At 41.0% G+C, this 27,675-nt stretch overlaps 3 protein-coding genes across 8 annotated transcripts; 2 read left to right on the top strand and 1 right to left on the bottom strand.

Annotated features, from left to right (window-relative positions):
- Positions 1–43: 43 nt before the first annotated feature.
- On the top strand, positions 44–11,023 carry LOC117300388 (tRNA N(3)-methylcytidine methyltransferase METTL2-like). Of its 2 annotated transcripts, XM_033784169.1 has the most exons (9): positions 82–168; positions 3,249–3,388; positions 4,163–4,254; positions 5,084–5,609; positions 7,433–7,493; positions 7,940–8,079; positions 8,868–8,974; positions 9,386–9,451; positions 10,154–11,023. In XM_033784169.1, exons 2-9 carry the CDS (start codon positions 3,252–3,254, stop codon positions 10,324–10,326), a joined length of 1,302 nt encoding a protein of 433 aa, XP_033640060.1. In that variant the 5' UTR covers positions 82–168; positions 3,249–3,251; the 3' UTR covers positions 10,327–11,023. The 2 variants fall into 2 exon arrangements, with proteins under 2 accessions (XP_033640061.1, XP_033640060.1); XM_033784170.1 differs by lacking the exon at positions 3,249–3,388 and having other exon boundaries at positions 44–168.
- Positions 11,024–11,616: 593 nt separating this feature from the next.
- Positions 11,617–19,520, bottom strand: LOC117300139. 3 transcript variants are annotated; one of them, XM_033783854.1, is made up of 6 exons: positions 19,452–19,520; positions 17,814–18,329; positions 17,207–17,324; positions 16,417–16,528; positions 15,326–15,412; positions 11,617–14,977 (listed from the first exon to the last, which is right to left on the bottom strand). In XM_033783854.1, the coding sequence occupies exons 2-6, from the start codon at positions 18,253–18,255 to the stop codon at positions 13,598–13,600; spliced, it is 2,139 nt and encodes a 712-aa protein (XP_033639745.1). In that variant the 5' UTR covers positions 18,256–18,329; positions 19,452–19,520; the 3' UTR covers positions 11,617–13,597. The 3 variants fall into 3 exon arrangements, with proteins under 3 accessions (XP_033639745.1, XP_033639746.1, XP_033639747.1); XM_033783855.1 differs by lacking the exon at positions 19,452–19,520 and adding an exon at positions 19,415–19,440; XM_033783856.1 differs by lacking the exon at positions 19,452–19,520 and adding an exon at positions 19,223–19,278.
- Positions 19,521–19,862: 342 nt separating this feature from the next.
- LOC117300044 (vesicle-trafficking protein SEC22a-like) lies at positions 19,863–27,450 on the top strand. 3 transcript variants are annotated; one of them, XM_033783712.1, is made up of 6 exons: positions 19,863–20,012; positions 20,895–21,160; positions 23,226–23,389; positions 24,252–24,449; positions 25,326–25,453; positions 26,751–27,450. In XM_033783712.1, exons 2-6 carry the CDS (start codon positions 20,985–20,987, stop codon positions 27,024–27,026), a joined length of 942 nt encoding a protein of 313 aa, XP_033639603.1. In that variant the 5' UTR covers positions 19,863–20,012; positions 20,895–20,984; the 3' UTR covers positions 27,027–27,450. The 3 variants fall into 3 exon arrangements, with proteins under 3 accessions (XP_033639603.1, XP_033639602.1, XP_033639601.1); XM_033783711.1 differs by having other exon boundaries at positions 19,863–20,153; XM_033783710.1 differs by having other exon boundaries at positions 19,863–20,203.
- Positions 27,451–27,675: the final 225 nt, after the last annotated feature.

The raw sequence follows: 27,675 nt of genomic DNA, 5'->3' as shown, positions 1-27,675 counted from the left end.
TTTCCTCTCCACTCAACAAAAAAGATCAACAGAGGGCGCACTTTCTCCTGCAATTATGGCCACCGAGAAAACAGAGGAAACCATGTGTGCGACAGAAGATGACCGCAGACCCCAGTTTGGCAACAGATTTCTGACTGATTCCGATAAAGTCTTCCAGCACAATGCTTGGTAATTTCTACTCAGTGTTTGCATTTAAACTCGACTTGTAGTATTTGTGTAGAACTTGTCAAAACTTTGTAGGGTTAAGACCCAACCAACAATTACAACAACAATGGCAATCGCAATGCAATGTCAATGGCAATCAATAGACATTTTCGCAAATACCATTGCATTGCACAAGAAGCGCAGACTGTTGAATGAGGTGCATTGTTGGATAGATATGGATCAATTTGATCACCAGCTAGACCACAATGCACCAAATTCCGGAAAGCTTTACGCGTGCGCCCCAGTATTTGCGAAAAGGTCTATGCCATAAAAAAAAAAATTAAATCTTTCCTTCTTCAGCATGCGCAGGCTGGGTTGCGGGTCCTACCTAGTTTTACTACGACTTTGAGTTTGACGAGTCTTGACGTCGACTCGCCGTCAACTCAACCAATAATAATATACATTTAAATTCACAAAAGAGGTATAGAACTGTTAAGTAAATAGCTAAAAGATAATTTTCATAAGTTTGGGTTACATTTTGGTTATTTTTACAACGTTTAATTGAGTTTTGTTCTTGTGAAAGAATGATTGTGAAGCAGCAAAGCAGTCGGCTGCCATCTTGCTTTTTCACATGTAAAACATGGACAACAGAGGGCACTTTCCTAAAAACGGAATAGTCTTGGCCCAAGACGTCAATTCTTGGTACCGCATAGACGATAGTGAATTATGTCGCTTCGTGTAAATTGATCGCTGACGACTTGGGTCAAGACTAATCCCTGCAGTTCTTGAGCAGTGTCTTTAACTAGACTACTGAGGTTGCCCGGTAGCTTAGAGGCAGTTTGAATCCTATGTTTTGGTAGCGAGTACCGCAACAATATAAGAGATGTTAAATTTGCATTGGGGATAAAGAATATTGATTTTGGTTTTTACCCATACACCGATGTGTGTTAGCACTGTATACTCAGTACTTCCCGAGTCCTGTGAAACAAATCAAAATCCTATGTTTTGGCGGGTACAGGTCACTTCGGCACCTTGCAAACTCGGCACCTGCAAACTCGGCACCTTGCAAACTCGCCACTTACAACTTAGGCACCTTGCAAACTCGGCACCCACAAACTCGGCACATGTACAAATACAAACTCGGCACCCAGTTTTTCACACTGTGATTTTCAGCCCCCCAGTCCCATAAAAAGTTTGATCCTGTTATAAGTTATTATTTATAACACTTATTTTAATTATTGTACAATTTACCCGAAAGTAGAAGCGACGTTTAGCACGGGACGGAAAAAATAACACTGAAAGGATCAGTGCACCAAACGATCTTTGATTAGAAACCAGTGTCGCGACTGGTCCGTCGGTAAATTAGTCCCCGATCATACGGCCGGCGCCTCATCGGCAAATCACGCTCGGTTAAAAGCAAAATTTCATTGAAAACAATTAACCAAATTAAACAAACCCTTTTTAAAAATGTTCAAAACCCAAATCATAAAAAAATTGCTCCGCACTTTCACTAGTCTTGGTCCAAGACTATGGTGCTTGATTCTGGATAGTGTACTACACGCGGTTGAATCGCCAAAGCGCGCCCGCCACGGTATAATTTAGTTAATTGGACGGTTTGAAATCTAGACTACACTGGCAAGTAGATTTCAAGCCGTCCAATTAACTAAATCTTACCGTGGCGGACGCGCTTTGGCGATTCAACCGCGTATAGTACACTATCCAGAATCAAGCTAGTCTTGGGCCAAGACTACACTTTCACCGACATGGACACAATCAGCATACATTGTAAAACAACATTTTAAAAACTTGTAGATTCATTGAACCATGATTGAACTCGGTGCGGCGCCACAGTAAATTTCCTGGGGGTCCAAAGTTTCTCGAAAGTTCGGAATTATTATCAACCCCCATAACTAGTGATTTTGCCATTAACATCGTTTACAAAGCTACTAATTATCAAACCTTTTTTTATTGTGTAATTTCACGTATGTTAAATACAAAAATTGTGCAGAATTTTGTTTATGTGGAGGATTACTTTTCTTCAAAATGCATGAAAAAACTTTCCAGTTTACTTCACATTTACATGAGGTACACATGAGATGTTTCTGGTTAATGTGGAGGTACGATTGTGTCAGAATATTTCCCCAAAGAAAATAAATTTCCGGCTAAAATGATGTGCACAATCCTCCGCTCATAACTTCTACCTGATGTGTCGAGTCTATGCACGTGGGGCGCATTCAACAAATTTGCTAAACGGATTGGGACAAACTTGTGCGCAATTCGCGTTTTGTGCTCTGACGAATTCCGAATAATTATTATCAGCTGAATCTAGTGAGAGAGCAAAAAGGTGTGCAATCTGCAAATTCACGCTCTTTTTGTATGCCAGCCCAAGTTGATAATTCTGAAAAACTTCACGCAATCTGAAGCATTATTACACGTATTTGTTTTCCCTGTCCCGCCCTAAGCGTTAGAAAATGATTGCGTTGCGTGAAAGCGTGAGACTTGCTAGGTCTGCAGTTGCTACCTCCATGGAATGCAAATAAAACAATCTAGCTTTTTATTTTATTTATTTTTTTTTTTTTTGGAAAAGTGAATTTCGATTAATAAATATTTGAAAAAGAGGCTTTTGACCCACTCACCCACTAATTCGAAAAGAAATCGAAATTTTTAAACATTGACAATATTTAATGGCCCCCTTACTTGATTTTAACCACTTGACTCTTATTTTTGCTTGGTGCCGAGTTTGTTAGTCAATAAAAGGCCGGTGCCGAGTTTGTATGGTGCCGACATTCTTGGTGCCGAGTGGGTGCCGAGATGGAAGGTGCCTAGTTTGCAAGGTGCCGATCTTGCAGGTGCCGAGTTTGCAAGGTGCCGAAGTGTCCGGTATTCGTTTTGGCAGCGGGTACCGCAACGATATAAGAGAATGGGTAAAAACCAAAATCAATATTCTTTATCCCGATGCAAATTTAACATCTCTTATATCGTTGCGGTCCCCACTGCCATGACACTGTTTGTGTTTACTCTCTGTTTAAATAAAGAAAGATAAAACAGTATTCCCAAAAAGAAAAACAATTTGAATTAATTTTGAAAATCGCACAATACTGCAGATCATGGCATCAATTGAAAAACTGATTCATAGACTAGGATGGCTGTCTATTCCTCGTTGGCGAATCAAAGTTCATTTTCAAAGAAAATCGCTGGTTTCCTACCCCTGTAGGCACTATGATGGCGTACACCACAAGTTGTGGTAAGTCTGAAAACCAACCGGGGGGCTGGGATCCTTTCTAATCATTAAACAATCATGATTAAACATTATTGGCACTGGACACTTTTGATAATACACCAGTCCATTAGGCTCCGCCCAAGGCGCACGTGTGAGCAAGAACACTTGAGCCTCTCCAATGCCATTCTGCACAACTCTGCCGCGCGCGCCAAGCATGCGCGCACGCATGATGGACTTTTGGTTGTGCAATGGGTTGTGATTGGTCAATACACCATGGGGCAGAGTATAATGGATCGGTCAATCGCAGACCAACTCACTTTGTGTAGGCCTATCCCAACATGCAACATGAAATTTTTTACCCAATTGGTCATCGAAATGGAAATTGAATAATGTAATTTGTGCAACAAGGGTGTTCAATTGAAAAACACCCTTCTTGTACAAATTTGTGTGCTTTCAGATGCCTAAAAAGGGCACTTATAACTAATTTCAAACTTTTATCTTAATTCAGACTTTTTAAGCCTGCCTAGGTAGACAAACCCTTTTTTCCACAAATAAAATAAGTCGTTCTCTTTGATCTCCTCACTCTTAATCTGATATTGCTGATGAAAGTGTTCCCAAAAGCTCCTTGGAATCAAAAAGCTCCAGAGGGGTTGTCAAAAGCTGGAATGCAATTATTTCAATGTACCTTCTAAGATCTCAATACCAGATTCAAACTTCTAGTTGTCAGACTCGGACTAGAAGGTATTCTCAACCCAGTATTTTCACAATTCTCTTGTTTCGTTGCATCTTTGAATACAGGGATAACGTCGTTTGGAGCGAGGAGCAGATGCAGGATGCACAGAAGAAGGTGGAAGCCAACTCTAGTGAATTTATGAATCAGGAACAGCAAGGTACTTAATAATAACAACAAAGTCCTATATAAAGCACTTATCTGCCAATAAAAACTTGTTCATATATATATATGTACTTCCCACAAGTGTAAAAGCAATGCAAATTTTGACGACACAAATTTGCAACAAATATTTCACATCATTTGACTTGTGCTCAACTCCTGCCAGAAATGCCAGAGCTTGAGTCCAGTGCATTTAAACGCTCAAAAGCTCAGTTTCTCAAAGGCTGTAGAATTTCCGGCAAAGATACCTCAAGGGAAGTTTTTCCGCCGTGACCATCTTTATACCAGGCCTTGAACTTTGCTCTTGAAGGGGTACAGCTATGTCTCTCAAGTGAGGGGTACGTCTATCAGCAAAATGGAAATTTGTTTTGGAACTTTGCAAAGGGCACCACAGCCAAAGCACAGGGCAATTCCTGTGGGTGCTGTCGGTTATTTTGAGGCCTGTTGTACTGTGTCATTTTATGTTTATCTTTTAAGGAAACCCCTGGTCAAAACATCATGGGGTGAAAGATCATTTACTTCTGCTGCCCCTTCATTGAGGAACGACTTGCCGGATCGTGTTAAACTTTCTCCATCAATGGCGTTGTTCAATACTTCCCTCAAGACTCATCTAATGAGGACTTCATAACTTTTTCCCGTTTTTTGTGTCACTGCGCCATGAGCATCTTAAGATGGATACCGGCGCATTATAAATGCCCATTATTATTATTATTATTGTTATTATATTTGTGAAGATTTATATTTTCAATCTTATCGATATATAGTACACACCCTTCAGGTGAAAACTTTTGAGAAATTTTCTGAAACTTGAAATATTTTTTATTTAGAGAAACTGCAGAAAGAAGCCGACAACCAGTGGGATGGTTTCTATTCTCAGCACCAGAATCGCTTCTTCAAGGATCGTCACTGGCTCTTCACCGAGTTCCCTGAGCTGGCTAAGACATCGGCAACGACCTCGCAAGATGAACTAGTACAGACCGCCCCAGATGCAAAACCTACCATTCTCAATTCAGATCCAAGTTCAGAGGAATCGGTGAGTCCGTTAAGAAACTCGGAAAGTGTCGGGAAGGAGAATGAAGGAGCGGCAATTTCAAGTGGAGCTACAGCAAACTCTGAGTCGGTCCCCGTGAGTCAAATAGCTTGTAGATCCACTAAAGAAGGCGTGATACAAGACTCTCAAAGTGGAGTGAATGTTGTTGATTGTTCTGTTAATGAGAGAACTTGTGGAGACTCCACCAATCGGCTAGATGTTGCCGACAGCGAGAGGTTTCCTGGCTGGGATGCCAGGACTCGGATCCTGGAGGTGGGGTGTGGAGTTGGCAACACCATCTTCCCGATTCTACAGTCCAATATGTGAGTATTGTAGTTGACCTTCTCCAGATGGGTGGCCTGTGTACCCTTTTAATACCCAACTGGCTCTTGCCTCAGCAGTCTACAGGAGATTGTGGTGTTTGAAGCCCTCTTTATGCTTCCTGGGAATGCGATACGACTTGCGCGCAACTCCTGCAAAACATTCGCTGTGAAAACAGCACTGCAGTGTCAAAATTTGTGATGCGTTTGCATTCACAGGAAGTACGAACTAAGCTTGCAGACACTGGACACTAGTGGTAATTGTCAAAGACTAGCCTTCACAGTTGGTGAAACTCAACATATGCATAAAATAACAAACCTGTGAAAAATTGAGCTCAATCGGTCGTCGAAGTTGCGAGATAACAATGAAAGAAAAAACACCCTTGTCACACAAAGTCGTGTTCTTTCAGATGGTTGATTTCGAACCTCAAATTGTAAATCTGAGGTCTCGAAATCAAGTTCGTGGAAAATTACTTCTTTCTCAAAAACTACATTACTTCAGAGGGAGCCGTTTCTCACATCGTTTTGTACTATCAACCTCTCCCATTACTTGTTACCAAGAAAGGTTTTATGCTGATAATTATTTTGAGTAATTACCAATAGTGTCCACTGCCTTTAAAGCCACTGGACACTTTCGGTAAACAGTAATGTCCAAGGCCCACAGTTCGTGTATCACAACTTCTATATAAAATAACAAACCTGTGAAAATTTAGGCTCAATCGGTGCTATCGATGCACTCTTCTACCAAATAGGCTCTTGCCACAGAATACCACAGGAGACTGTGGACTCTAAATCCACAGTACACAAACTATGGGTGTTACCACATATCACCACCAACTGAGAAAACCAAGGAAACCAATGTTAGCCCAGAAGGTATGGTACTTTTTTTGCAGTCTGGTACCAGTGTAGGGTTAGGTACGGCACCCATTCCTTAAGCTTGCAGATTGCATCCCCTGGGCCTTCTTTCATAGAGTTGTTTAAACACAAAAAATAGCTTAGCACAATAAACTTCAGCTTACCAGACTAGAGTTTATTAGCCAAAATACCATGTCACATGCACTATTAAAGGAACACGTTGCCTTGGATCGGTCGAGTTGGTCTTTGAAAAGCGTTTGTAACCGTTTGTTATAAAATCGATATGGTTAGAAAGATGTTGTAAAAGTAGAATACAATGATCTACACAAATATGCATCGAAATTGCGTGGTTTTCGTTTTACCTCGTCGACAAACACGGTCGGCCATTTATGGGAGTAAAAACTTTGACTCCCATAAATGGCCGATCGTGTTCTTTCGCGACGTAAAATGAAAACCGTGCAATTTTGAGTGATACTTGTGTTGATCATTATATTCTACTTTTAAAATATCTTTCTAACCATATGCATTTCATAACAACTGGTTTCAAACGCTTTTCGTAGACCAACTCGTCCGATCCAAGGCAAAGAGTTCCTTTAAAGCAATGCATGCACACGAAGGTCTGCTGTCTCAAGATGCATTGGTGTGAATGCTTTGGAAAGTTGGTGTTCGATTATGCTCATGTCAGGGACTCACCCGGATGAGCAGGGGCTCACCCGGATAAGCAAGTTGGGGTTGACCTAGCGAAGCTATTCAAGACACTCACAGTTTTTACCAAAATGGCAAACCATAAGCAGACAGAAGCCACATGTGGCACCAGTGCAAGGGGACTACAGCTGTCCAAACTACTGTCATGCTGTTGTGTTTATTTTCTACAATTTTGTTGTCTTTTTCATAAACATACTCATTTCTCTGTGACACTGAAGTTTCATAATGTTCCCTTCGGTTTTTTTTCCTTCCCATTTATCTTTCAGTGATCCAGGTTTGTTTGTTTATGGGTGTGACTTCTCCAGTGTGGCAATAGATATCGTCAAGGTAACAGCTTGCTTGTCAAAATTTTTAACAACATAATTGGGAAGAAAGATGTTATTTTACTAATTGATTTATAAAAAAAAGGTTGTGGCAGATTTGTCTGCCTTTTTTGCCAAGATACACATCGAAAATACCCTCTGCTTGTCAACATTTACTCGGCACACTAACCACACGTATTGGTGTCATTGGCTAGTTCAAGAAAAAAAATGATCAAAAACAGAGTGTTGAAAATCTCTTTCATTTCAAGTTTCAAACGGTACTTAATTTTGGAAGGTGGCTGCCAATAAAACCCTTCCAGAAATTTGCCTCGTTTCTTTTCTCATTGTGTATGAAATTTCAGAATGGTCAGGGCTACCCAAATCAACTCTACCAAACATTTTGTATCAAAGACAAAATAGTAAAGAAAGTAAAATAGTCTGCATAAATTCTTTCTTTATTTTTGCCTGTAGCAACATCCCGACTTCAACCCAAAGCGATGTCATGCCTTTGTGTACGACGTCACAGACAGCGGCGCAGCTTTGCCCTTTCCAGAGGGTAGTCTCGACACAATCATCCTCATATTTGTCCTGTCTGCCATTCATCCGGAAAAGTAAGAGCAGATTGTTGTACTCTAAAGAAATGTATCAAGAAATTGCACAGAAGATTTTGAAGAATATGGGTTTTTAAAGACACTAGACAATATTGGTAATGGTCAAAGACAAGTCTTCTCATTTGGTGTATCTCAACATATGCATAAAATAACAAACCTGTGAAAATTTGAGCTTGATTGGTCGTCGGAGTTGCGAGATAACTATGAAAGAAAAACCACCCTTGTCACACGAAGTTTTGCTCTTTCAGATGCTTGATTTCGAGACCTAAAATTCTAAATCTGAGGTCTCGAAATCAGATTCGTGGAAAATTAATTCTTTTGCGAAAAAACGTCACTTCAGAGGGAGCCGTGTCCCAGAATGTATTTGACTATCAACCTCTCCCCATTACTCGTTACCAAGTGAGGTTTGATGCTAAAAATTATTATGAGTAATTACCAATAGTGTCCAATGGCTTTAAAGGGGGGAGTGTCGTCATGATCAAAGCTACCCCGTTTTGAGTTCTCCTCCAGCTCATGTTAATTTTCTATACGGGAAAAAATTTACGAGAGACAGATTTTCCCCAGGGCACCGGCACGTTAATTTCCAGCTGACAGGTTCAAATCACTCTCAAAATGTTAAAAATATTAATGTGATTTCAATTTTGTTTCTGCACTCGTAGGTATTGCGTCCTTGGTTTGAATCCTGCTCTAGTAATTTTTACTTTATCCTACCCCAAATTCTTTCAAAATTTGAGCCGACGGAATCTGCAAACTGCTTTTATAATTTGTCCTTCTATTGCTCGTTGTAGGATGCAGAAGTCTATCAACAAACTAGCGAGGTGTTTGAAGCCAGGCGGGCTGATCTTACTGAGGGATTACGGGAGATATGATCTGGCTCAGCTCCGCTTCAAGAAAGGTCAGTGTTGCAACTCTGCATCTTAGGAAGGCAGAGGGCGTGCTTCGTGTGCGCGTTGAAGCCCAACACTGCGCTTTAGGAGGCAGTTGTTTACAAGCGCATGTGTAGTCGATATTTTCCACGCTGCACAGAATTGCAGGTTTGTAGGGGTCAGAATCAATCATAGTTAGTCTCCGATTTATTAAAAATTATTAAGCCCTTTTCACGCGACAAAGTCAAACCAGGGTCCTTGGTCTCGGGAGCCAGTTGTCTTGACCAAGGACGTTGGTCAAACTTGAACACGACCTTTCACACGACGCAGAAACCAGAGTGTGAAAAGGGCTTTACAAAATTCACAGCGATAAGTAAATCCATAAACTAAAAACAGTAAACTGTGTGTAAAAACAAACAAAAACTCTCCTTTCGTTGCAGGTCGCTGTCTCTCGGATCATTTTTATGCTAGAGGTGACGGAACCCTGGTCTATTTCTTCACTCAAGGTACAGTAGGTCAATCATAAACCATTAGAAATAGCATTTGATCAGTCCGTTCCAAAAATATATTGACTTATACTGGCTGTGGCTGCTAAATGTGCCAGATAATTGGGTCTCAGAGAATTCATAACTTTCAATAACCTCTCTTCCTGTATAAATGTATATATATACTAAGCGCCTCCAGTACTTTGTTGGTAGATACGTGCGCTATATAAGACTTTGATATTATCAATATTATTGAATTCTGCATTGACCCAGGGGTGAGAGTCAATTTCTGAAAAAATAAGTATGAAACTGTGTTGTGTATTGTGTGTAAAAGAACCCAGTGCAATAATCAAAAAGAGAAGGGGCTCGCCCAAGTGTTTGAGGGGCTGATTTCACAAAGCAATAGCATTCATCGCAAGACAAATTGTCTGTATTACCATAGCGATTTGTATTGTGGCGTCACACTTAACTTAGCAACTGCGATTGATTTGCAGTTAAGATCAATTTTAGCTCTTAGTGAAATCGACCCCAGATCGGCAGCATATTGCGCCACAGCACCTTGTAAAACCGTTACTTGGTGCTGTAATTGAATAGGTCTCGTACTTCAAAACAAAGCTCCACATAATACTAAGCGCGCTTCGATACACCCATTAGGTGTGATAAAGCACTACACAAGAACCCATTAATTATTATTATTGTTTTATCACGTTCTCTCGTTTCTAGATGAGCTCCGAACTCTCTTTACCAAAGCGGGTCTTCATGAAGTGCAGAACATCGTCGATCACAGATTGCAGGTCAACCGTGGTCGCCAGCTAACAATGTACAGAGTCTGGATGCAGTGTAAATACCGCAAACCGCTGAGTACCAGCCAACTGGCAGATGTGGACAAATCATGATGAGAACATAAATGATAGTCTTGTTGTATCTCGTGTCTCACTTATTTTTTGTTGCCTTTGAACATCCTTCAGTCAATGGTATTCCTCGAGTGATATTGCCCTTTCATGATAACTTGTACATTATGACATATGAGATTGCATCAGTCATAACGAAAAGTCTTTGTAAGACATCTGCTCTAGATCAGCAAAGGTTGTGGGTTCAAATATCACCCGAATAATATGCCTGGGATTTCTTTTTCACAGACATTGGGAGAGTACTGAGTAATAATCAGTATACAGTACTTGCACACATCGGTGTATGAGTAACACCAACTAATATGTATACTATGGATCGTATACATACATGTATGATTCGTGGCACTTTTTAAGTATATAAAATAGATCGTACATGTACGACCTTGGCACTAAAAGAGTTCAAACACACAGGAACAGGTATGCTAATTAAGCTCTCCCCCCCCACAAAGACACAACAAAACAGCATAAACCAAAATCTTATTGAGTTAAAAGATATCTTTTCAAAGCTGTACTTTGATTTGCTACCTATAACAAATCCATGACATTTTCTCTGATGATCTTTTTTAACGCATGAGAGCACAGTCTGAACAAGGACTTAAAAGGACGGTACACTTTTGGTAATTGTCAAAGCCAAGCAGCCACACTTGGTGTATCCCATCATATGCATAAAACAACAAATCGGTGAAAACTTTGACTCAATTGATCATCGTATTTGCAAGAAAATAATGAAAGATAAAATACCATTGTTGCGGAAAATTGTGTGCTTTCAGATGCTTCAGTAAGGCTTCATGTTTTCAGGTGGAAAAACCTCTCTCTCTATAACTAAACTACTTTAAAGGGCGTCGTCATTTCTCACAATGTTGCATACTATCAACAGCTCTTGAGTGTTCATTAACAAGTAAGTTTTTATGATCATTAAAGACCTGCTTGAACGAAAATGTCAAGTCGTGAACTTTGCTGAATTCCACTTAAAATGTTTTCGATGAATAAGTAAATCGAGTCATATGATTATAAATAGATTTCAATTGTGTAAAAAAAACAATCATTTTGTATGCCCTTGTCCAGAGCTTTTCTGCGAGATTTGCGAAACACACTCAAAACGTCATAAGTAGATAAAGCCGCTTTGTTGCAGCGTGGATGTATAACCAAGCAAACTCCCACAAATGACGTCAGCGGCATTGTCCTTTGACGCCCGCTCTCAACGGCAGAAGTGTTTTTAGTTTTTCAAAAAACCTTTAGGTAGGGCCCTGATTTTTTAATCGATAATTACGGAAAGTTCAGAAGTGTACACATATCAAAATTACATTAAAATGGTGACCAAGTGCGTTGAAAACATTCCGCTCGGGTAGCTGTTTAACTTGTCTAGTAATTACAAAAAGTATACACTGCCTTTAAGTGAAAATGCTACAAGTTGTTTCATTGACAATTAGCATTTATTTCAGTTTCGAGTGACGAACTAATCGTACGATTAATTTTTGTAACTTAGAGGCCAGCCTGAATAAAGACTAAAAGTGAAAATGGTACAAGTTGTTTCATTGATAAATGGAATTTATTTAAGTTTTTAGTGTCAATCTTATGAATCGTACAACTGCTTGGTTGCCAAGGCCGATATACAATAGTGCACCAGGCTCAAGTTCTGGGTCCAACAAACCGCAACAGGATACGAGTCGCAAAAAGTGCATGTGAATTTATGATCATAACCAGTCGGTACCTTGCGAAAAAATAATATGAGTAACATGATACACTTCATGGATTAAAAACATACTTATTTTAAACATCAAGTGCATGGCTCGAGTTTGTTACTACCGCCGCCGCCGGCCCGAGGGCAGTGGTTTTAGCCTCAAGGGGCCAGTAAACTCATGATGGTTTGACGAGTCTGGCAGTCTTGTGTTTTGCCATTGAACAATATAGTCACTTTGTAGAAAGAAATTATGTTCAAATGTTGACTTTGAGTCTGGTATTTATACAATTCCAATGAGCATCAAAATATACTAACCCATCAGACAAATGAGATGGATCTTCTGTTAAGACTGTTAGTGCTTGTTCAAATAAAACCAATTTACAAGTTAATTTGTGTAGAAAGCTCTTTCTCATGAAGGTTATGATTTTTAAATTAGGTACTTTGAGCTAGAAAGCAATTTTACACCAATCTCGAGCCCTGAAGTACAGACACGTCCCCTGTCTTTATCACTCAACAGAAATGAAGCATTAAATCAACAATCAATGTCATTATTACGCAATTTCAGTTACAAAGCCAAAGTGACACATTTACAAGGTACCTTCTGTGCATATATTATTCACCCCTTTTTGAAGATGAATTTAGCTTTGACGATGATGCCTCCATGTGAGTGTGGAAATAAATGTTATAATGATTGATTGATCGACCACCCATCTCCATAAGTCAGTAAACTGTAAAAATCTACGCGTAAATGCAGATATTAATTTTAAGGTAACAATCCACCTAGACCAATCCATTAGGCCCTGCCCACAATGATTACATAACAGCCACTCCCACCAATCGAAATCCAACCGCATGTTTTGGTTTGATTCTGTTGTATCAGGACTACTGTAGCAAACTAATTAATCTTCAACTTTGGACAGAGCATCCACCACCATGACAATCCCAACAGATTGAGAATTGAGTTACCATCATTGTTGGATTTTGTTTAACAACAGTTGTTGGATAACAATATTAGTGGCTTCTTATATATAGCACACTCAGTAGCGCTTAAGGCACTTTAACATACAGTATTTTCCTGCAAAGTATGCACCAATATAGTTAGATGACACTACCCACATCAACACCGTTTCTAACTCCTGTGAGTGATCTATTAGAACATCTTGCTCAACAGATTGGCCTTTTAAAGGCATTTTTTTTAAGACACAGAAATAACAAGCACTAAATACAGCAGTTTACCAAAAATTAGATAATAATTTTGAGTTGCCAGATGAACTTACCAGCAGCCGATTTCACGAATTGCTAGGAGTTCCTATCTCGAGTTGGGACGAAAAACTCGTCCTAACTTAGGATTAATCCTACTGTTCACATGTTATGGTGCAAAGTTGGGACCTGTTCTAAGTACTAAGATTACACCTAAAGTTAGGAAGAGTTTGGTGAAATCGGACGGCAGATACTTAACTCTACAAAATGAAATGAGAAGAATATTTGGCAGGGAAAAGTGAGCAAATGCTCACTAAAAAGAGAGCAATCATTTAAACGTTGCCAGAAAATACCAATATGAATTATGCCAGTGAATCATCCATTTAAGTAATTAACGATGGCTTTGTTTACGTCCATGCTTGCCTTCATCACATACTCCCTGGCCTCCTCAATTTCCTCGCACGCCGTGAATTCCATAAACTGAACGATTAACGTATCAAGAAGTTCCTGTACTCCGTCATCATCCACCATCCATGAGGAGGAGGCCGAGTTGTCAATAATATCTTGCTGATCATCATTTCCCGCCACTCTCTGTTTCTTCTTCTTGTCCTGAGCCTCCTGCCTTCTATCCGCCTGAACTTTCACTCGAATGGTTTCCAGAAGTTTTTTATGTTTTGCTAATTCACTTGGGGACCACGCGGTGGGGTCTGGCTCTCTGTTTGACCTCACTGGCGCTCGGGAAGAAGCAGATGCAGAACTACTGTCCTTGTTTTGGTTTTCAAGCAACCGTGCCCTCTGCACTCGCTCCCGAACTTCCAAAATGACGGGCAGAAATTCTGGGTCAATGAGTTCCTTTCTAGCGTATCTCCCGCTTTCCGTTTCAGTTTTTGGGGTCACTGCGGCTGGCTCCTGCCGAGACTCTCCTGCCGATTTCAAAGGCTGGTTTGCCTTCATCCTTGTGCGTACTGCTTCTAACTGACGCTGATGTTGCTCGTTGGAAGTCGAACCCCATGCAGCATTATCATCTTGGTCTAATGGGCGAGCGTCAGGGCTAGAGTGTGTAGCTGAAGCAGTCCTGATCCCTGACTTACTGGCTTCATCGCCAGAATCATTGAGGCAATTTTCCACCACACCTAAATCAGTTTCCGTGTCCTCAACGTTTCGGTTACTTGAACTATTACTCCTCTCCTCTTCTTCGCCAGAATCCTCAAGGTGATTTTCCACCACATCTAAATCAGTTTCCGATGTCTCAACAGGTTGGTTTCTTGAACGGTTCTTCTTCTCCTTCGGAATACTCACTTCTGGAGGAACCACCTCAAGAGAATGCCATTGCTCTTCAGCTTCTACCTCCCAGTGTCTATTGGACTCATCTAGTTCCACTAGGCCTCCCTCCTGTTCCAACTCTGGATGAGTTTCCTCATCTTCCAGTTGCGATGTTGGAAGAGCGCCAGCCTTCAGTTCCGCACTTATCTCATCCTCGTCCAAATCTCCAGACAAGCAGTTCACAGCACAATCTTCCTTCGAGGCACCATTTTTCTGAGTTTTCTTGGCAGATGCCGCTCTCAGCTCTGCGCTTACTTCATCTTCGTCTAAGCCACTGTACGAGTCTGGGTTCGCGGATGTCGAAACAGTTTGTCCGACAGCTGACGCCTTGTTAGTTGAGGGAGCTGTTGGCGTGAAACAGGAAATCACATACTCTGGCATGACGCGCTCACTTTTGTAGATGACAAATTCATCATACTGCTTCACATGGCCCTGATGAAACAAAACACAGCAATCAGTTTCTCATTTCGATTTTATTAAAAATGCTAAACAACGAGTCCGAAGACTTGTATATACTCAGCGCCTTGAGTACCTTGTTTGGTAGATACGTGCGCTAATATAAGACTTTGATATTATTATTATCAATATTATTAAAAAATGTATTCAGTTTACAAAAAATGACGTTATGTAAAAAATACGTTATGTAAATTAGAATGAATTAAAAATTAGTTTGGGGTAAAACTATTAATTGTCCAATTAATTTTCATATTTTCTAGAGACTGGCTGCCAGAAAATGTTTGCTTAATTAATTCGTCCTCCAAGTCCAGTGGACATCATTACCTTGACTGAATCGTGATATTTATGGCCACCCGGCTCCAGAAGTGGTTCTCTCTTGAGGAATTTATCGCTCTGTCCTGGTGGATATACCTACAAAAAGAAAATCAATTATTTGGAAACTTTTAATGTTAACAAATATATAATAGGTTTCCTGTCCCCGTTCACGAGAATTGTGAAGCAAACATGATTGGGACATTTAACTGGTTAAAGGATTTGGGTACTTTTTACGACACAAAACACAATGTCCACAGATTTACATTAAACTTACACTGTTTGAAGATAATGGTAGTAGAAAGCTTACCCTAAAATATTACTTGCTGAGGTGCTGTAGTTTTTGAGAAATGAGTAAAACAATGTCACCAAAAACATTTTTCATAGTTTTTGTGACTTGTTTTAATAGCTTCTCAAAAACTACAGCACCTCAGCAAGTAATATTTTAAACAGCAAATAAAGGATGATCTCAAACATATAGTTATTACAGTTTTCAAATAGCTGCAGTCCATAGGAAACATAAAAAAATATAACGAGTCTCTTACCTCACGTTAAAACATGGTAAAAATGAGTTTTTCTCCAGAACGCTCCAAGCCAAATTTCTTAAAAACACGGGGTCAAACAAACCCGCGCGACAAAGGAATCGTGACATCAATGGCGGCTATATGATGTGGGAAATAGCGCCCTCAGTTTGCCAAAGCTGGAGAACTGTGTTCAAACCCAGTTGGGGGAAAATTGTCACTCCACTGGCGTCAAGGGGTCATTATAATAGATAAGCCGTTTTTGACTCTCGGCTGAAAAAGCCGCGCGGCCGAGTGCATTTTTGACTCGAGTTACTTATTACTAAATGCAAATTTTGAGAGTAAAATAGTTATTCACCGGTATCTACGATGTCTATTTGGCCATAAAATAAAAGTTGAAATATTGAGATCATCCTTTATTCACATAATATTTAACCAATAAACCACAAAATTTAGACCGTACTGATGGTTGACTAGACTTTAAAATGTGTGAGTACGATCTGCGCACATGTGTTGCTAGACAGGGGTCAACTGACATGTGCGCACTTGAACTTGCTTGCTCTGATACAAAAACTGCCTTACCTTCATATTCCCCAACAACACTCTGCACTTGTATATGGTACACGTTGACAGCTGGAAGCTCTTGCTACCTTCCTCGCTCTGTGTGTAGGATACACATTTACGGGGATCATTGCTGAAAGAAAAAAAAACGCATTTTATTTTTTACAAAAGGCAAAGAAAAACAAGATAACATTAAAGATACATGTATGTTTTTTAATGGGAATGTTCTTCTGGGTCTTTTTTTTTGGTCTTTTGTCTTTCTTCTATGGTCACCTTGCCAGTTAGTTAAATTGTTTAAATACATGTAGGTAGAGTTGTTGTATAAAAGAAGATGTATTTGTCATCCCCTCCCTCTTTTTTGTTGTGCCCTAATTCTAACAAGGCCCCCGTCTTCTAAAAAGATCAAGACATTACCAATGTTAGGGCAGGGTAAGACCAATGTAATAACTTAATAAGTAACTTATATTTGGTTTGTGGTAACACCATGTGTGTATCTCCTTGCCAGATAGAGTTAGTTCTTTAGAGAACTGTCTTGCTATATATTCTACTACCGCATAGTAGATTTATTTTCTTTTTTTCGAACTGTTCAGGAGACTTCTTAGTTCTGAAAAGAACTGTCCTGCTTTTTGACTACCGGTACTACCCGGGCGTAGAAATGTAAAGTTCTCTGTTGGCAGGACAAAGAGGTCCCCATACTGTGGTTTAGGCACTGGCCTGGTGACCAGTCTTATATCTTTTTTTTTCTCCATTTTTCGACTTGGTTCTTCTTCACTAATGCAACTGTGTTTTCTTCTCACAGTATAATGTTTACCTGAAGTAAATGCCACGTCCGAAGTAGCCAATCCTGCTGAGACGCTGGTCTAATCCCTCGCGGCATATCTGCTCCTGTGGGGCTGTCGTTCCATGGAATAAATAAACCTCGTTCATCACTGCATCAAGAGGAAACAAAACTTGGCAAATAACTTTCTGCAAAAACCTTCACAAATTCCATGAAAACCTTAAATAAACCTACGGCACCCACGGCAAATGCCGTGGTGCCCTGTGCTTTTGCCGTGAACTGTTTATAATTTACATGGATCTGGACATGGGCTTGGGCCCAATTTTATGGCTCTGCTTATCGCCAAATTATGCGCTTACAATCACCATTCCAAGCGCCAAATTTCTGCGCTAGCTGTGTAAGCGACGAAAGCCTAGTGATGTGAAGTAGGCATGCGCGCAAAATTCCCTGCTTACCCGTGAAATGCGCACGTCGAAAGCACAGATTTCCCTGCTTTCCTAAGCACTGATTATTTGCTTACAGTAAGTGAGCCATGAAATTGGTCCCAATTTTGGTGTTGAGTCAGTTACAAGAAATGGTATTCAGTTTTGTTCGCATGAGGAAGGATCACATAATAGTGAATCATTATAGTAAAACCCACCCTCTGTATTTTTCTTCATCCACTTCTCTTCCAACTCAAACTTCTCCCACAATTTCCGATTCTCGATTCGCTCAATCGTCTTGACCGTCAGTTCCGCATCTTTAAACTCCGACAAGATGGCTTGAAACTCCCAACTCTGTTTCGTCAACGGCATCAGACAGAGCGGGGAATCCCCAGAGACTGTGCCATTGCTCCAGTTGCTTGGAAGTCCTCCTCTCCCCCGGTCAAATGGCTGAAGTCCTGGCATGAACACTTTCGGGGTTCCTCCTGCATCGTCATCAAAACCATCCCCATCAAAACCATCCCCCAAGTCATCATCAATCTCTTGAAGAAGAAGGCTCTGCTGGCTTTTTAAGACATCCAAACTGGCTGCATGGTCAGTGGTTTCACCGTCAGGACTGAAGCCATCAGTTTCCAGGTCCGCATTGGTGGAAGTCGCCATATCGATACTGCTCTGGAGTTTTGCTGTATACCTCTGTGTACTGTCTCTAGGACGTTACCACAATGTCATGTTTCCTGTGTGACAAAAGAAATTGTTTTACATAAAATTCACGTCTTACCCCAAAATGGCATTTCTGCCTCTCCAGCTTCAGTTTTGCTTCATGTTATGTTGGTTTGAAGAGAAACAAGATGGCTGCAAGTTGACATTTTAAATCAAATTCTCCTGAAGAAGAGCAGAGTATACATCGAGACCTAGCCTACCTTGTTGAGCTGTTAATGGCTCCGCTTTTATCATCGGTCTCATCACTGTCACCATTACGGTGACAGTGGCTCCGCTTTTATCATCGGTCTCATCACTGTCACCATTACGGTGACAGTGGCTCCGCTTTTATCATCGGTCTCATCACTGTCACCATTATGGTGACAGTGGCTCCGCTTTTATCATCGGTCTCATCACTGTCACCATTACGGTGACAGTGGCTCCGCTTTTAACATCGGTCTCATCACTGTCACCATTGGTGACAGTGATGAGACCGATGTTAAAAGCAGAGCCATTAACAGCTCAACAAGGTGGGCTAATTTTCAGAGCCAAAACTCCCATTAAAGAGTTAATTAAATAAAGCGCAACATAACTATATTTATTTTATTATTACTATTAAATTTATAGATGCCTACCTACCTCTCTACTCTACTCTTTATATTTTAATCTTATTTTGAATCTAGACACTAGAATAGATCGATTCTTTACTGCCAATTTATATTGGGCAGTTTCAAGTTATTTAGTTAGGGGTGTGTTGTGTTTGTCATTTCGGGTTTTTTTTTTTTTTTTTTTGGGGGGGGGGGGGTTGCTGGACGTTCAGAAAATCATAGCAAAACGATAGGGTATGGGGCCGACAGTTAGCCCGGAAAGTTATCCGTTAGCCCCAGCATGCAGGCTCCATACGGAAACTTTTCCAATAGGGGAATACCCGTCACTGCTAGTAAAATCCTGTTCTGCAAAAGACTGCATCATCATCATGATTAAATTTAGTCACCCTGCCGCGGTACGCCTAGCGTTGTCATGTTTTATACGTTTACATAATCAAACAGGTTGATTACAAAGGTTTTGATAAATTTTTTGGAAGTCCTTGTGATTCTTTTGGTTCATGTTGATGTTCTACCATGGATGGAGGAATATTCCTCCATGGTTCTACTTACAATTTTATTCTCTGGTTCCGTGTTTCTTCTGAATTCTGGCCACCATTTATTTCTTGCCCTCCCTCTAAGCGTATGTAAACTAAACTTGCGTCAAAGTCCTCCTGCGATATTGGTTTGTTCTCTTGTGGAAAGGTATAAAGGTTTCTTGCTAAAAAAAAAATTGACTTGGAATCAAGTCTAACTTCTAAACGGGACCCGGGTATAAATGCATTGGTTTTGATAAGCGCAAAGTAAAATACCGCGCAAGTTCGGACCTTGCCCGCACAAGTTTATATCACGAACATAGAGTTACATTCACGATTGGAAGCGCGCTCTAAACTTGCGCACAAAAGTTTCGCATTTTTGCAGGGGCGCTACGCTTAATGGTAATATTCTCGAATCGGTATGAATTTCTAATCAGACGCCCACACCGACCAGAGAGCGACGTGTCCTGAATCCCGTCCCACATTAATAACTAAACTAAAGTCAAGAGTCTGTTTACACTCCATTCTACCTCCATGGTTTACAAACTACATGAGCAGCCGCCAAAGCTCCACAGATAATTACGTAACTACTTGAAAGGTTTGGTTGGATTATCGTGATCATGAATGTTCTTTGATTTTGAAGATCCCGGACCTAGCATACAGGATTACAGTCGGTCAGTACGCTTGCAATTGCATGCAGCGCTGTGTGCAGTCAGGTTGATGAGGGACCCCGGTTGAGGTAGGTGTAGTGATGAGTGATGAGTGATCCGTGGCCAGCTGGTGTGGTTGGTAAGGAAGCATCCGATTCTATTGAATAACGAACCAATGTCAAATGTGGTTGTCAAACTAGAACATCAAAGTCAAACAACCATTCATAAAATACCGAGGACAGTTGACCCAATTAATGGCCGTTGCAATGAATTGTCACTCATATTCATAAACACAAATGATGAGAAGATTATAATATTATTACTAATAAGTAATAGTAATACTACTAAAACAAAAATATTATAAAATTATTTAGGCATGGGGCACAAGTTTACGCATCCATTTATTTTAGTGCCATGGCGCTAATTGACGCATAACGCAGTCTGCGGAATTTACACATCACGGCACAATCAAACATACCGACCAGTTTGTATTGAATGAGTTTCTTTCGCTTAAAGTAAACTCAAAACTGGTTTGTATTGATTGTGATACACATAAAAGTAACGCAGCACGTTAGCTTGTGCGCCACGCCTATGTGAAAAATTACTATACTTGTTAGTTAGAGCTGAGTTAATACTGTCAAGTGAATACGACAATAGTTAATACTAGTAATAGCCCCACATCCACCTGTCCTTGGTTGGCTCCAGCACCATTTGCAATTCATTTGGGTTAAAAATAAAAAAGATTGGAATTGAGAATGAAAAACAAAAATACAGAATGACATTCTCAGGTTTACTCACCCAATAAACTATTTTCCCCCTTATTTTGACAGATTCATCATAAAAATTTCGCAACGGCCGATCCGTCCTTCTTCGATCCGCCCAATCTTGCCAGTTCCCTACGGGAGCATTACCGGATCGTCATGGTCCAGTTTGCGATGATATCCCGTCTTAAGGATGGTCTTCCCCTGTCGGCGACCACCGACCACGAGCCCAGCGAAGCTGTGCTCATTAGTAAGAAGTACGCTAAGCTCATCGCCAAGAGAGCTTCTCGCTACCCAGATAGATGTTCGCTATTCACAGGACATCATTGGTTACAGTGAGTAGATTTCAACCAAAATAAATAGTTAATGGTCTGGAAGCTTCGACCCTTGTAGTCTTTCTTTTAGCCTTTGAGAAAGACTCTGCTAGTGTCGAAACGCCAGGCCATTGGTCCTTTTGGTTGGTCAGCAGTTTGCAACAGCTAATGGGAGACTTTGGAACGCTAGGTGGCAGCAGACTTACCGGGTAAATTTCCATTGTTTACAGAGTTCTGAGCCTGCGCACATTACAGAGAACAATGGATTTTACCTGGTAAGTCTGCTGCCACCAAAAGTCCCCATTTCTATTTCATCATAGATTTCAATCCAGTTAATTTCTCGATCAAAGGGTATTACGTTTGAAAACTTTAAAGGCTGCAGCCAATATGTTGCACTCATAATTCCTTCTGAGTAGATTTTAATATGAGTAAAATTTCTAGATCAAAGGGTATATGTTGAAAAACTGAAAAGGCTGTCCACATTTTAAAATCAAGTTGATATGTGTCATGAGAAAATTTTGAACATTATAGGTGGCACTCTGACAAACCAGGTTTTGAAATTGGCCATGGCAATGTGTTGCCCTGGTCTTGGCCATGGTGCCCCTATAACAGTTCCCCGTTAGATTTGAGCAAGTCAGATGAAAGTACCTTTTGCATAATGAGTATGGTCTTGTCCACTCTGAGATAAAACCAGTGTGGCAATGGTTTCTGAGCAATGTTTATTTTTAAGAACAGTTAATTAATCTGGCTAATCTGCTGCCACCTACATAGTGTCCCCTTGTCTCCAAAAGTTGCATTTACGATCAACCATAAAGGCCCGGTCACACAGGCCCCGATAACGAGAGCGAAAACGAGAATGTTAAAAGTGCACGCCCTCGATTGGTTGAATAAGCGTGGGCGTATTTTGCGTGGAGCAATTCAACCAATAGAATGCGTTCTCTTTGCGTCGTGATCATGTTATCGTTTTCATTATCGTTGCAGTGTGACTCGGCCTTAACAATTTCCTTACCATAGCCGACTTTAATCGGATGAACTCGTACCCTCCCCCCCCCACCATCGTCTTATACCATACAGTAGGCGATTTCTTTTGACCAAGTACCACACAAAAAAGCACTTGAGACTCAGCACCAAGGCCATTTTGTTATAAAGATGGAGTTTTACCTATTGTCACCACTGACCCTCCATACAATGGTTGGAAAGAGAAAGATCTGATCTATTCTATCCAATAATGGTTAAACAAAATAAGGTTGCCTGTGGAATCCCTTTCAAATTGGATCTCAAGTGCCAAACTCCTAATGGAGGGCTGTATGGTTGTGTATGAAAAAGTGTTTAATTTTACAGATCAATCAAATTCAAATGACCAATAAGTAACTAAGATATTTGTTGGCTGATCTCACTGTTTAAAACAAACTTAATTTAACAAATCCCCAAAAGAAAGTAGAAGTTTAAAGGCATTTTTGTGGCATCTGTAGTAAAAAATGGAAAATGGGTAGCATGGTGGTTAGTGCATTAAGTGCTCGCCTCTCACCACAGTGGCCTTGGTTCAATTCCTGACTACCAGTGTTGTAGCCACTGTGTGTGTCGGCGATGCCCAGGACTCAAAGTTTTTGCACAGCACTCTGAGCAAAATACATTGTGCGCCCAGTGCAGGTTTCAAAATATTGTCCACTGTGCAATGATCTGAAACCATTTAAAGGCAGTGGACACTATTGGTAATTACTCAAAATAATTATTAGCATAAAACCTTTTTTTGGTGACGAGTAATGGGGAGAGGCTGATGGTATAAAACATTGTGAGAAACGGCTCCCTCTGAAGTGACGTAGTTTTCAAATTTTCACAGGTTTATTATTTTATGCATATGTTGAGATACACCAACTGTGAAGACTAGTCTTTGACAATTACCAATAGTGTCCACTGTCTTTAAGCATGAATAACATTGTTGATCCGCATGCCCTTGGTGGACTTCCAAAAAATTTGATTTATTGCCCACAAAATTGGTCTAGCTTCCATCCTGCTGACTACGTTAATTCCATATTTTAGTACAGTTCTGTTTGTCATCAATGTAATTTTTTTCTTTTCTCGGCAGTCTTATTTCATCCCTTGGTGTGTGTTTCATCATGATGTGTGAGGAGAACTACCCGGCGGTCTTGGCATTCTGCTTCCTGGATGAGATCCAAAGATCCTTCATCTCTACTTATGACGGTAAACGAGTGGAGAGCTGTCGGAGACCGTACGCACTCATTGAATTCGGTAATAGATTTCTTCTGTAAACAGAATTTAAAATAAAACAAATTTACAGGCTTATCAACTTTACGGCAAAGCCATGCCATGCCCTATGTTGCCCTTGACTTCTGTTGCCCCTATTGTCACCCTGGCATTTGATGCCCCTGGCCTCTGTTTCCCCATGTCTCTGTTCCCTATGCCTACAACATGAATGTTGCCCCTGGCGTTTAATGCACCTGGCCTCCGTTGCCCCATGTCTCTTTTGCCCCTGGCCTCTGTCGCCTCCAGTCCCTGCTGCCCTGGCCTCTGTTACCTCTGGTGTTTCTTGCCCCTGGCCTCTGTTACCCCTGGTCTATGTTGCCCTAACCTCTGTTGCCCCATGCCTCTGTTGCCCCTGGTCTCTGGTTTTCTCCTGGTCTCTGTTGCCTTTGTTGCCCCCTGGCCTTTGATGCCACTGGTCTCTGTTGCCCCTGGCCTCTGTTGCCTCCGGTCTCTGCTGCACTGGCCTCTATTCCCACTGGTCTCTGCCGCCCCTGGCCTCTGTTACCCCTTGCCTGTGTTGCCATTTGCCTCTGGTGCCCTTTGCCTCTGGTGCCCTTTGCCTCTTTTACCCCTTGCCTCTTTTACCCCTTGCCTCTGTTGCCTGTGGTTGCTGTTGCCCCTGGCCTCTGTTGCCCCAGCCTCAGTTACCCTTGGGGCCATGCCGGCTGGTTCATTTACACAGGCAATCACCTCAACGTCCCTGACCAATGTCTGTGCGCCTGGACCACCGCGCAGAGAATGGATGAACATGGGGGAAAAACCTTGATGTGGATTTTGGGAGATTTACAGAATGAATTTCCAGACACGGTGTTGACCTTTGAACTGTTTTTGTCTATTCCACATCCAGACACTGTGATCAAAAAGACAAAACAGCGCTTCAACAACACAAGGACATTACAGACTAAAATAAACCTAACAGATATGTCGCAAGAGGTTAAGCTTCGCCCACCTCATCGCATCCGCATCGAAGACCTGGGTCCCATACCTGGTGATAACTACCCATCGGAGAAAAATGGAGTTGCTCGTGTGTATCGCCCCCAAGCTGGTAAGTCAAGTGTAATTCGAGAGTTTTGAATTTGAACGCTAGGTGGCAGCAAACCAGGTAAATTTCCATTATTTATGTAGTTCTGAGCTAGCTCACATTACTGGAGCAATGGTTTTACTTGGTAAGTCTGCTGCCATTTAGCTTGCAATGAAAAAGTTTCTGCCTTTTTTTTTGGGGGGGGGGGCAGGATTCCCTCCACCGATCATACAAGTGACAAGGATTTGTCCCTTTTGCCCTTGGGAATGGAATAGTGTTTACATCTGAGACTCCTCATCAATTCAGACTTTTAACAAACTTTAGGATTTTGGCTGGGTGCTTATTGGACTCGTTATCTGTATACAGTAAGCTCCCCTCATACACATGCCTCTGTCTCATGGCCGAGCAGTCAAGTGCAATGCACTCGAGCTCTGCTGTTTCTGATCAGCAGAGTTAGGATTAGAATCCCAATCTTGACACTTGTGTCCTTAACAACATACTTAAACATAGTTGCTTTGTCCTTCGGATTGAACATAAACCCATAGAACCCAGTACACTTTATCGTTAAGAGAAGATGTTCGCCCTGGTGTTTTCTGGTATGGTTGGCTGCAGATTGCACAGCTGTACCTTTGAAACCATGACATGTCGTGCAAAAGTATAATCTCCTAAAATTAGCACTCAAATTCCGCACGAGTTTGTAATATTGTCAAAACATTCTATTTTGCTTAAAATAGCCACGATGATACAAAACAAGTGCGCGCGCAGAGATACAGTGTTTTCGCACAGCATATTGCGAGAAACAAAAGTTTTTGCAAAATCAAAATGCACCTTTTTTTTACACTGACATGAAGAGTTTTTTTAAAGACTTTACCTCAAATTGTTCTCTCTTTTCTCTTTCAGAAAACCATCAGCAGCTCATACCACTGGACTGGTTAGGTAAACTGACTCTCGCCCTTTGCTCGCTCTGCCTCACACTCAACCTTATACGAGTTGGGAGGATATTCAACGCTGGACCCATGATTTTAGACGTGAGTTATCACTTCAAAATGTACTGTTTTATTGTGTAAAGGGTTATCAAGCTCGTTAGTCCAGAGTTCAAAGGTTCAAATCTTGTTCTAGTCAAGTTTTCAAAAGTTCAACTAAATTGGGTGATGGGTCATAATTCCATGTATGCTACGGTCACAGCCTGCTTTGATCATGGCGACACAGCCCCTTGAAACAACTCTTCATCACCATGTTTTGTAGCCTTTAGTCAAGGCGCACGCGGCACCCCCAGATGTCACCCGACCCCAAAATGTCATGCATCAAAAAAGACTAGCGCGAGTAGCGAAGTGCCTTTACCAACTCGTTGTTTTGCTTAGGATTTTGGTCGGAGAAATGTGATGCATAATACATTAGCCAATGAGTGTTAGCCAATAAGAAGACACAATCACCTCGATGTGAACAGATCACACGCCCCGTGCACACACGCTGTTACCAACACACACATTTTCCTGGTTCCTCATGGATAATGGACAGACTAAAAAGTCCTGTGCTGAGGGCAACACACAGAAAATGCATAAATAAATATTTCATGATCTTAAATAACTGCTAAACGAGTTGATCAAGCCGCTTCTCGTTCGCGCTGGTCTTATTCGTGTGTGACATCTAGGGTTCTGCCGCCGCGTGCGCCTTGAATATAGGCTATATCTTTTGTGGCGACACTGACAACAATTCCCACTTGATTAGCAGACCTATGAATACAGTTGGATGGTATACAAATATTGACTGCTTCGAGTGCTATGGTTAAAACTACGACTCCAGAGTTGATCCCGAGGTGAAAGCAGTCAATATTTGTTTTATAACACCCCAACAGACTATTTATCATCCTCGAACACGTAACGTTCGTACGCGCATTTCAGATGCACAGATGCACAACTGATTGGGTTCGAGGTGGGTAAAAAAGACGCCATGTAATAGTCTTTTGCCATGCAATAGTACTTTTGCATGGCAAAGACTATTACATGGCCGGCAGGTTTCTAGTTAAACTAAGACATATCATTTGACGCGCTCTTAACCAATGAAAAGGTAGAATTTTTGTAAGGGGTGTTATAATTTCAAATATTTTGTCTTCTCCAGTACTCTTCTCACTGGCAAATGTTACAAAGAGTAGAAGGGTTTAAGATCTTTAGGAGTCCAGACTAATTGTTCAAATAGATCAGAGCATGCACACATTTTCAAGCGCAGCAAATTTGCCTGGGAAGTTTGCTGCCACCTAGCGTACCTGAAAGCCTGGCACTGACGTGATTTTAGCCAACTCTGTATTTTCTCTCTTGTTTTGTTTAGGATGATATTCACTTCACCGCGTTGTCAGCTTTTCTGTTTCTCGGCGCCAGCATCTTTGGTCTCGCACAGAGTTACCTTCTTCTATATCGGACATCTTGGAGGACTTTTAAGAATCTGTTTGTGATGCTTTGTCTGACGTCCATCGAGGCCTATCTCTTTCTACACGCCTACCGTTACGGTCTGACGTCCTTCTTCAATATAGGCATCGCTGTGTTTGCTGCTGTGAGAATTCAAACTCGGACAATACCGCCGAAGTTACCTGACTACACTGTATGATGTCACTCACACTAAACTTTCGTGTATTTGTTTGACTGTTTCGTCAAAATTATCTGCCTACTTTGTATGATGCCAACAAACTGTCTCACATTTTTGTTGTGGTGGTCCTGAAACAATGTTCGCTGCTCAACTACTTGGGCCCTGCCAGACAGTATGGACAAAGTTGCCAACCTTTTTTTTAAACAGTTATTTTGTGTTGTTGGTGGAGAAGGTTGTGATTGACTTAGTAACAACAAGGTCAAATCAAATCAAACTGAACTGCCAAATATATATGTCCTGTCTACAGTTAGTGATGGGAGTACCATAAACATCTCACAAAAATAAAGTAAGGTCACAACAAAGTCGCAATTGAAATAAACTTTTTTTACGGCCCAATTTCATGGAGTTGGTTAAAGGGACACTATTGGTAATTACTCAAAATAATTGTTGTCATAAAACCTTTCTTGATTATGAGTAATGGGGAGAGTTTGATTGTATAAAACATTGTGAGAAACAGCTCCCTCTAAAGTGACGTAGTTTTCGAGAAAGAAGTCATTTTCCACAAATTTGATTTCAGGACCTCAGATTTGATAGAATTTGAGGTCTCGAAATCAAGCATCTGAGAGCACACAACTTCGTGTGACCATTGTGCGACAAGGGTGTTTTTTCT

The sequence above is a fragment of the Asterias rubens genome, chromosome 15 (genome assembly GCF_902459465.1).
Source record: "Asterias rubens chromosome 15, eAstRub1.3, whole genome shotgun sequence".
NCBI lineage: Eukaryota > Metazoa > Echinodermata > Asteroidea > Forcipulatida > Asteriidae > Asterias > Asterias rubens.
The sequence above is the reverse complement of the archived record's forward strand: the minus strand, read 5'-3'. Positions and strand labels throughout refer to the sequence as shown.

Coding starts and splice junctions, on each gene's coding strand:
- LOC117300388 (XM_033784169.1), top strand. CDS start 3,252: ATGGCATCAATTGAAAAACTGATTCATAGACTAGGATGGCTGTCTATT. Junction 3,389..4,162: donor GGCGTACACCACAAGTTGTG/GTAAGTCTGAAA, acceptor CTTTGAATACAG/GGATAACGTCGTTTGGAGCG. Junction 5,610..7,432: donor CCGATTCTACAGTCCAATAT/GTGAGTATTGTA, acceptor TTTATCTTTCAG/TGATCCAGGTTTGTTTGTTT.
- LOC117300139 (XM_033783854.1), bottom strand. CDS start 18,255: ATGGCGACTTCCACCAATGCGGACCTGGAAACTGATGGCTTCAGTCCT. Junction 17,325..17,813: donor GATGAAGAAAAATACAGAGG/GTGGGTTTTACT, acceptor CTCTTGATGCAG/TGATGAACGAGGTTTATTTA. Junction 16,529..17,206: donor GGACGTGGCATTTACTTCAG/GTAAACATTATA, acceptor TTTTTCTTTCAG/CAATGATCCCCGTAAATGTG.
- LOC117300044 (XM_033783712.1), top strand. CDS start 20,985: ATGGTCCAGTTTGCGATGATATCCCGTCTTAAGGATGGTCTTCCCCTG. Junction 23,390..24,251: donor GTACGCACTCATTGAATTCG/GTAATAGATTTC, acceptor TTCCACATCCAG/ACACTGTGATCAAAAAGACA. Junction 24,450..25,325: donor TGTGTATCGCCCCCAAGCTG/GTAAGTCAAGTG, acceptor TTTCTCTTTCAG/AAAACCATCAGCAGCTCATA.